At 36.4% G+C, this 9776-nt stretch overlaps 2 protein-coding genes across 2 annotated transcripts; both read right to left on the bottom strand.

Moving 5' to 3' along the window:
* HELRODRAFT_191730 (hypothetical protein) lies at window positions 1–6915 on the bottom strand (the record flags this gene model as incomplete). The annotated part of the gene is made up of 5 exons (XM_009019125.1): window positions 1–532; window positions 855–2350; window positions 2573–2688; window positions 3021–3282; window positions 3445–6915. 5 exons carry the CDS (start codon window positions 6913–6915, stop codon window positions 232–234), a joined length of 5646 nt encoding a protein of 1881 aa, XP_009017373.1. The 3' UTR covers window positions 1–231.
* A 741-nt stretch (window positions 6916–7656) lies between these two features.
* HELRODRAFT_172466 (hypothetical protein) lies at window positions 7657–9189 on the bottom strand (the record flags this gene model as incomplete). Its single annotated transcript, XM_009019124.1, has 4 exons — window positions 7657–7729; window positions 8324–8443; window positions 8881–8966; window positions 9115–9189. The coding sequence occupies 4 exons, from the start codon at window positions 9187–9189 to the stop codon at window positions 7657–7659; spliced, it is 354 nt and encodes a 117-aa protein (XP_009017372.1).
* Between the last annotated feature and the right edge of the window lie 587 nt (window positions 9190–9776).

Raw genomic sequence — 9776 nt, 5'->3', positions numbered from 1 at the left:
CTCTATACGATCTTACAGCATGTTTGTTTGTTAAGCAGACATAAAATCCAAGGTTAGTTATATAACAAGTAAATATTGATGTTAATCATTGCTCTCTGTTCTCACAGTAAATGTGTTACAGGTAAACTTCATCATATCTGCAACATGTGAAATATTGCAGAAGAGCAACACTGGTATATCACATTTACCCTCAAAACAACGAAAGAGACGTTACATTTTCTAAGGTACGCTTCACACAACACATGCAAGGAAAACTACCTTGACAAGGCAGACGCCAAATTGTTCGGACTTTTCAGCTCTCAAACTCAGGATCACGTTGTGCCATTTGTTTCTCTGCAGGGTCAACTTTTTGAAGGTCATTTCTGTAACAAGGCGATGCTGTTGTTGTTGTTGTTGTTGATGATGCTGTTGTTGTTGTTGATGTTTTTGGTGATGTTGTTGTTGATGTTGTTGTTGTTGAGGAGGAGGATGACGATTGCGATGTCGACTGGGAATTGTTGTGTCCATTGTACCAGTCAGCATACAAGAGACTCTGCAGTTTTTTAAATTATGAAATGGATATATTTTTTAAGATTATCGTCATCTTTCTTATGTTCATTGTGCATGATTAAAAATGAATAATCATGTTTGGCGTTTTCAAAAAAAATTCGAACTTTAGAGTGTTTATTTTCTACGTACAAAACCATTAACATCAATGCTGTATAATATATTTATTCGCATGCTGTGTAAATTATACTCCGAGAACTGTCTAGGAGTGAATAAAATAAACGAAAAACAAATATAGCAGTTAACACAGCGTTCTCATTATCGTTAAATATTAAAAAATAACCACAACAACAACAGCAACAACCCACCTGACACAGAGTTTCTTCTTCCGATCGATCCAGAACTGCAGCAGGCAGACTTCATCTCCGACACTCAGCAGGTGGTATTCACTTCCACCTCGCCACTTGTCCACCCGCATCCAGGTTGATATGCTCAACCGGGCATCTTCCTCCGGGAACCAGGTGACGAAACCTGTGAACGCCACAAAGAGCTCACAGGAAAACCTCCATTTCATTTTCTTACTCTCAGATGAGCCATTGCCGTCATCAATCACTTGGTCTTTAGGAATATTTGTTGAAAGATATCCATGATTTGGAAAAGTTTCAATCTCATTCACGGTTTCCTCTTCGATATTAACCCAACTACTCGATTGAACTTCCTGTGTTAAGTTACCGAGATGAACGTCTGACTGTCTCCTGCTGAGTAGCTGGTTGGTGGCTCGCTGCTGCTTGCTGCTGGTCAATTGCTCTCTCGTTGAAGCACTCAATACTTGCGTCACGTGACCTTTTGTGTTTGTGATGTCATGAAGTGCGTCGTAGGAACGCACAAATTTTTCCGCTGTTTGTTCGCTGGAGTGGTTAGCTGGTGAACGGAAGAATTCAAACTGGTTATCATCACACTCCGTGCAGGAAGAAGTGCCATTTTCGTCATCTCCGGTTGTCTTTATGGCACTCCCAAGTTGTGGTGATGATGGAGATAGCGAGGAGGATAAATGTGATGAGGTGGTTGAAGTTGCGTTATTGGCGCGATTGTGGTTGAAGCGATGGAAGCAGTTGCTGTGGTGATGTTGATGATGATGTTCGACTGGAAAATGCAGCCAGGTTGTCGGGGTGGGTTGCATCCTGAGCAGGAGGGTGTTGAGACACTCTATGCTGCCTGGATCAGGTCGTGCACCCTCACTGAACAAAGCCAGGAACTCTTTCAGATCTGCGTAGGAACATGACGACGACGACGAAGATGACGACGGTGACATCATCAAGGTCACGACCTTAAAAATTTCTTTCTTCAAGTCTGAACACTGCTCGTTGGATGTGTCCATGAGAAGTTGTCGACAGGTGGCGATCAGTTGTGCCGGGTAGTGCTGATGTCTGATGTAATCATTGGAGGATATCTTCTTCCTCAGCATACGCCTCATCAGCCGAACATACTCGAAGATCAAGTTTTTGCAAGTTTCATTTTCGCAGTCATCATCATCACAATGATCGTCATCATCATCATCATCATCATCATCATCATCATCATCATCATCATTGTCTTCCATGCTTTCTTTGTTATTAATTTCAACAGGATTATTTTTGAGGTCATCATCATCATTGCTATCTAAGCCAGTGTTTACATTACGATTGTTACAGTCCTGATGGTGATGATGTTGTTGATGATGATGCTGATAATGATCGTTTAAGAGTTTTAGCATCCGGATGATTGTGTCGAAGATTAGCTGACTGATCTTCAACTTGTTGAAATGTTTTAATTCTTTTATTTCAAACTTCTTTCGTCCGTCTGAACTTTTCTCAATATTGAATGCCTGTTGGTAGGAAAAACAGAGAAGAAACTGCTTTCAACGTCATCATAAATATTGCATCAGGGAGCATTACACACAAATAAAAATAACAACAACAACACCAGAAACAACAACAACACAACAACAACAACACAACAACAATAACAACAACACAACAACAAAAATAAAAAAATTACGTAGAATAAAAATAAATATATAATAAAGGTGATAGACTGAATCAGAAACCATGATCAGCTGATGGAAGGCCTGATATCTTCTGGGATTGGTCATCTGGCCCAGGAAAACGTCCTGCAACAAATGCAATGTTCTCGTGGCTATTGTGAGGAGGTTACTGACATTATCTAAAATAATATTATCGTTGTCGTTGTTGTTATTGTTGTTGCTATTGTTGTTGTTGTTGCTGTTGTTGTTGCTATTGTTGTTGTTGTTGCTATTGTTGTTGTTGTTGCTTTGGTTGTTGTTGTTGTTGTTGTTGCTATTGTTGTTGTTGCTATTGTTGTTGTTGCTGTTGTTGTTGCTGTTGCTGCTGTGGTTTTTGTTGTTGTTTCACTGTGATTGTTGTTGTGGTTGTTGTTGTTGCTATTGTTGTTGTTATTATTGTGTTTGTTGTTGTTATTGTTGTTGTTGCTATTGTTGTTGTTGTTGCTGTTGTTGTTGTGGTTGTTGTTGTTACTGTGGTTGATGTTGTTGTGATTGTTGTGGTTGTTGTAGTGGTTGTTGTTGTGGTTGTTGTTAGGGACACCATCGCCTTTGTTGTCGTTGTTGACATTGTTGTCATCGTTATTATCATCGACGTTGACGTTGGTTGTTGTGTCGTTGTTTGTGTAGTTGTTGATGTTATTTGTAACGTTTGTATTATTGTTTTGTAGAGAGTTGAAGATGGCGTTCATCAAATCAGTCTGAAGTTTCTTGAAAAACTGCTCAATTGTCGTGACCTGTTGGAGAAGATGGAGGGATGATAATTTGATCTCACTTATTAGTCTATTCGTTTAAGCTTATTTTAAATATTCTTGTAAAATTTTTGTAACCCTAATGACTTTTTCTTAACACTGAACTACTTAACCTTGCAGAGCAGTCAAGCATTTTCAAAAACTGACCTCGTTTAGAATTCCTGGTTTTCTGTTTGCAAAGAAATCCCAGCGATCATCATTATCATCACCGCAGTCATCTTCATCTTCATCGCCACCACCATCATTACCATTATTATTCAACATTAATTTGTAATTAATAGCATTCAGTAGGATGAACAGGATGGATTGAATGAACGAATGGTGGAGAAATGAATCTGTTATTGTAGTCTGTTTGTCGGTTTTCTTTCTACCTCTGTATGAGATGGCGAACGATGTGTCGATGTCTTTAATGTTGGCAGTGTTTTGATCACGTGGCATGACGACCGCGTTTATTTGGCCACTGAGGTAGAGATGGATGGAACGAATGAGAACACCGTACAAAGTTCTGCACGCCTGCCCGGTCAGAAGATGTTTGGCGAACACCAGGTTGTCAGCCTGGCTGGCTGCAAAGAACCACTTGTAAACAAATTCAAAACGTTCCCTAGTGCCTGCTGGAGGATGAATTTCATTCTCTGCATCAGAAAATGTCGACGAGTCTGTTGAAAAATAACGCAGCAACAACTCGTCCAGAGTTTTAACGTTGTAACGATGCTTAAGATTAAGTCCTTTGATTAATATCCCAATAATGTTGGTCCAGTGATGGGTTGTTTCTGAGTCGTTATTGACATTAATGTAGTTGTCCTGATTGTTAGTGTTGTTGTTGGAAATGTTGTTGCGGTGATTCGAAGTAAAATGTTCATCATCTTTATCAGCATTTTTTTCATCATCAACGATGACAAATACGTTCACCTGTTGGCTGGAGGACAAGGTTGATGTTGCCGATACAGAAGATGAAGAAAAAGATGGCAATGGTAGCAATTTTGATCGGTCGACATGAGTTGGAATTAATTTGGAGTAAATTCTCCAGATGTTGGTGGTGATGATGTAGTGATGTGCGTCATCATCAGTCAGTAACAACCCTTCAGAGAAACCATATAAAGCAGATATTCCCCCCAAATTAACAAAAATATTAATCATGTCATCACTGCTCAGTAGCTTATGAAGCGACTTCAACGAGGATATCATCATCAATATCAACCACTGATTGACTTCAAGTTTCTTCGATGAATGCAATTGTTTTGTTGAATCGAATGTTTGCAGTTCATTGACAGATTTTGTGTTGGCGATTGATGAAGTTAAAGATGTTGAGATGGAAAGGCTGTTAGTATTTGTTGTTACGGTGTTGGGATTGCTGCTCTGCGGTGTTGCGAGATTATTGAAGTTCTGCTTTGGTTTTTCATTTTGGAGTTGTGTGAAGTGAGGAAATTTGAAAACCTCGGATAGAATGTCAAGAACAAGAAGTCGTAAGTACTCCGATTTCAAGTCAAACGATAGGAAAGGTATAATCTCATACATCGAGTTTATAAAATGATTTTTCAATTCCAAACAAACTATATGAGATGACCAAAATGAAGACAAAGAAAGTATTGGTGTGGGATTGGCTGTGCTGGACAGAATGTTTGACCACCAAATTTTGACGCAGAACCATTTTGTGGTGCTTTTGACATTAAAATTTCGCATGTCACTTTCATTGAAATCGTTCACAGTTCCATCCTCTGATATGTTACTAATTTGTCTGGCGTTGCCATACAAAAACTTTTTTGACGTTTTTTCAATGCAAGTGACGCAAGATGTGGAATGCAGCAGGTCACAGACCGTGCCAGAAAACTGAGGAATAAACTGATGAATGAGAAGATTTATTAACTGCTTTTTGAGGTCAACATCCACCTCGTTGTACGTTTGCAAAATGAAATCTGACACTTTATTGAAATCTAAACAACAGCAGAAACCACATTCCGAAATGACGGACAATGCTGATGATTTCGACGAAGTGTTTCGTGCACTGCGAAATAAATGTAACAACAATCGTACGGTGGAAGCAACGAGACAATCGTTGTTGTCGTTGCGACTCTTACTGCCGATGTCGTTGGTTGCAGCATTGGTGTTATCAACGTAGTTGTTCTCGATGCCTCTGATTAGAATGTCGACATTCGTTGTAATTTTATGGAGAGGTGAGCCGAAAACAAAGTCATGGTGATGTCTTTTGTTGTTGTTGTTGTGATAAAAACGCTGGTTGCCATTGTTAACAGAGTTATTTGCAGATGTCAGTGTAGCGACGGGAGACGAGAATTTTATTTTCGTTGATGAAACATATTTTGATCTGACAAGCTTCAACAAAACAACAATTCTTCCCAGAATAGTTACTGAATTTTTAAACAGCTCCGATAAATAACTGCCACTAGCGGCACTCATAAATATCTCACTTCTGCTATTACTTCGTAATTTTTTGTTACGAACATCGGCAAGCAGAGCGTCATACTTCAAACAAATTTCTTTCAAGACGTTTACCAGAGGAAGCCTGAGGATTGTTTGGAAGTGGGAAGGCATAGAGGAAGCATCGGAAGATCTGCCGACCAACTGAGTGAGGTAGAGTTCGAACCTTAGCAGGTAGGTCATCAGGATGTGGTTTATGTGGGGCAGCGTCGAATCGTTGAGTAACAAAATGTTGAAAAGATTGGTTGGTTCCATTGTGTTATTTCTGCACCTTTCAACATTGTTGCTGATGGTAGCGTAGTTAGTAATGTTATCGTTGTCTTTATTTGTGTTGTCATCCAGTCCAGTACTAATTACATTTTTGGGAAGTAATTGGGCAAAAAATTTAATTAAGCTCCAACAAGACTCGTTCGAATGCTTGTCGAGTTCATCATGAACGAAACTTTCGCAACTTCTCTTACTCAGACTGACCATGGACATGGAAGTTATGATGGAACCGAGGAAGAGTAACTTGTTGTACGCTTGTACTTTATTTTTCATATTCAAAGATGTAGCTGGTTGTGATAAAGTAGAAGAGGTTGATGATTCTGAATGATATCCAGCGACAAAATCATCATTGCAAACTTCTGATGAAATCGCCACGTCAGATGTCGTTGATGGGATGAATATTGGGGAATGATTCACCGCGTTGAATTCGTCGACAAACATTTTGACACACTCATCATAATGCACCTGGATCTTACGGGTGTGTTTATTGGAGTGACCCTCATCAAAACATGTCAAGTCTTGTAGGACAGAGAGATACAGCATGCAACAGTCCATCCACCCGTCCACCAACTGAATGGGAATGTCATTGATGACACTCTCTATCACCTGAGGTACGAACTCACATTTGAAATCCTTCAATGAATTTATTGAATAATTTAAAATAAGTTTTGCACTTCTGAGAGAAGAAATGAAATTTTTTGACAATTTTGATTTGGTTTGATTTTCTCCCGAAAATTTGGATATGATGTTGAAGTTGAGACTGTACGAGGTTGTGCATAGAGGCTTCAGTAGATGGAACAGTGTACGCATTTCTTTCCTTTGCTGCACCAAATTTCCATCTATGGTGAGAGTGATGTTTTCGTAGTCACACGAGTACAGCGTCGTGGAATCTGTGCACGGAACATAATGTTTGGTCATCTGTACTGGCTGTGTACGCTTTTTGTAGCACTCATTGTTTTAGTTCTATTTATTAATAGCAGTTTAAATAGGTTGCACTAATTTTTTGCAAACATAGAGCTTATTTAAGAAATATTAATTAAAGTTTGATTCCGGAGAAGATATGCATTAATTACCACTCTTATGCCAGTCCAACAATTTTGTTCAGTTACATCAAAAGTGTTCGTGAGTTCATGTTTTTTTTATAGAAATTTGAGCGCGAAACATCAACCAACGAATGAGTGAATGAAAACGTAACGTCTGATCAGTCCAATGCTCTAAATCTGACATTTTTGCGTTCATTACTCAGCGTATAAAAAAAATTAAAAAATTGACTGACTATTGTTATTTTAATAAATAAATTACTATCTACTGTGTTGCTTGTAGACTTATTGTGCGTACCAAGACTGTGATAACCACAAATTTTTAGGTGCTGTTAAATATGTCTGGAAATTGAAGTAATTTTGTTGCGTTAAGAGCCGGTTAAACAAAATTAGAAAACAGTCTCAAAATTTGTAGAACATTTGAAAATATTTATAGAAATGATAAATGCGATCGTTTGCTTGCTCAATTTTGTTTTCATTGTTAATGGGCTGTTACGATTAATCAAATTTTATTAAATTATTCAAACTATCAACATCATCAATATAATTAAAATCATCATTGTCATCGCATCATCATTACCATCATGAAGAGTACTTGTTGTTTCGTGAAGTTTATTTTTCAATCCATACTTGAAGACATTTTTGAACCTCTCCAACAACAGACAGCAGAACTCTTGTCCCTTGTTAATTTTCTTCACAAAAAAATATCTAAATTAATTTATCTATTTATTCAAGTTGCTATCACGTTCTTTCATCAATTTGGTCAAGTTATCAGTACGATCTATGCTATTTTGTTTATTCATCTGATTTTTTTCATTTTGATCAATAAACTTTTTTATTTAGTATCATGATATCATTTTTATAATAAATAAATAAATAAATAGAATTTATTTATATTAATAGAAGAAAAAAAGTAAAATTTAATAATAATAGTTTTAGCCAAAATCAAATAAATCTCATGTAGAAACAAACATAAAATATAAGCAATGATAGGTATTAATGATATGAATTATCATTTATATATTACTTACTTATTATCACTTAATGAGTAAATAATTAAATTAATTAATTAGATTAGAATTAAATCAACCCTACTCACCTGCACGTTAATGAAAACAACTGAAGATAACAAAACAAATAAATAACGATCCCTCAACGATGATGACGATGATGAAGAAGAGGATGATGAAAAAGATGATGACGACGAAGATGATGAGGATGATGTGTGTAAAGTTGAAGAAACAAAGAATGGAAATAGCGGTGATGGTGATAATGATGATGATGACTTCTTAGATTCGGACGTGTCAATGTACTCTTGAACCAGAATGTTGGCCACTTTGAATCGGAAGCTGTTGTTGTTGTGATTGTGTCTTCTGTTGTTGTTGTCATTTTGTTTATTGTTGTGGCTGTTGTTAAGGTTTTATAATGTTTGTTATTTATGTTTTTGTCACATTTGTTACTACAAATGGCCATAATAACAATACGCACAGAAAAAGCCAATAAATTTCAAAGCACAATTAGCAAAAATCGGATAATAATATTAAGATTTTCACTAGCACCCACAAAAACTTTACAACGATCACAACTAATTTTTTTAACCATATTTTGACGTAACAACTCTCATCACAATGATTAAAAATTTTGCGATCAGAGTTAGGCTAAGAGGGCATATCCATCCAACAACCAGAGCAGAACTCCGAATTTGTCAATTAATACAATGTCGAAATAAAAACGAATGTATGTCTAAGCATTTCAATAATCCAACGAGTAAATGACATATCGCAATTTTAAAATAATGGTTTAAAAATGACAAATTTCTGAAAATAGCTTAAAAAAATGCAACCCTCCTAACAAGTTGTCATGTTTCTCTCCGGGTCGTTGACTTTTGCTGAACGTGCTCAAGAAACTCTTCAAGGAATCAAGTTTCGCCTATGTCATTGGATAGATGTGGTGGTGAAATGGCGATTATGGGGTAACGTTGCGACGATGTGGTGATGATAAATTTGATTAAATTGTTTCGTCAAGTATGAAAAAATAATACAACTATGGTAATTAATAAATAAAAATGATGAACAACCTTGACATCCGACGCATGCTCATTAACATAATATATGTAATTGTTCCAGGCTATGTTGAGGTCAGTTTGGGTCATCATTGTGGTGATTTTGTCGACAAAAGAGCGTTATCTTTGTAACAAGAGATGTTTCAAAGCAACAATTAATTAAATTTAAGATGAAGAAAATTTGTTATATCGCAAAAAGTTATGAAAACGTCGGTATTATAGTTTTGAATAAGTTAGACCATTAAAATTCTAAAATAATACATTGAATTAATAAATTTAATTAACTTATGAAGTAGTCGAAACCAATTTCCCATCAAAATTAATATAAAATAACATATACAAACTTTAATTAATTAGTTTTATTTTTTTTAAACAGTTTTACTATATCTAACTTTTCAGAAATTTATAAACTCTTTTACGAATTAATTACATCTATCATTTTTTTTATTAAGCTATAATAGTAAAATGTTAAAAATTATCCGAATAGCGAAAAACCCGATGTACAATTTTGGCTGTCCAAATATTCAGAGAAAACATTAAAATATTTTCAGGCAAGCGTTTCATCTGCATGTTACTTGAAAAGTTAAACAAGATGCAGACATCAGAATGTACGAAGATTAGAGACATTATCTGGGAAGAACATTATGTGAGTAAAAAGGCACACGTACACGTAGCTA

This window comes from Helobdella robusta, assembly GCF_000326865.2.
Source record: "Helobdella robusta unplaced genomic scaffold HELROscaffold_23, whole genome shotgun sequence".
Classification (NCBI taxonomy): Eukaryota; Metazoa; Annelida; class Clitellata; order Rhynchobdellida; family Glossiphoniidae; genus Helobdella; species Helobdella robusta.
The sequence above is the reverse complement of the archived record's forward strand: the minus strand, read 5'-3'. Positions and strand labels throughout refer to the sequence as shown.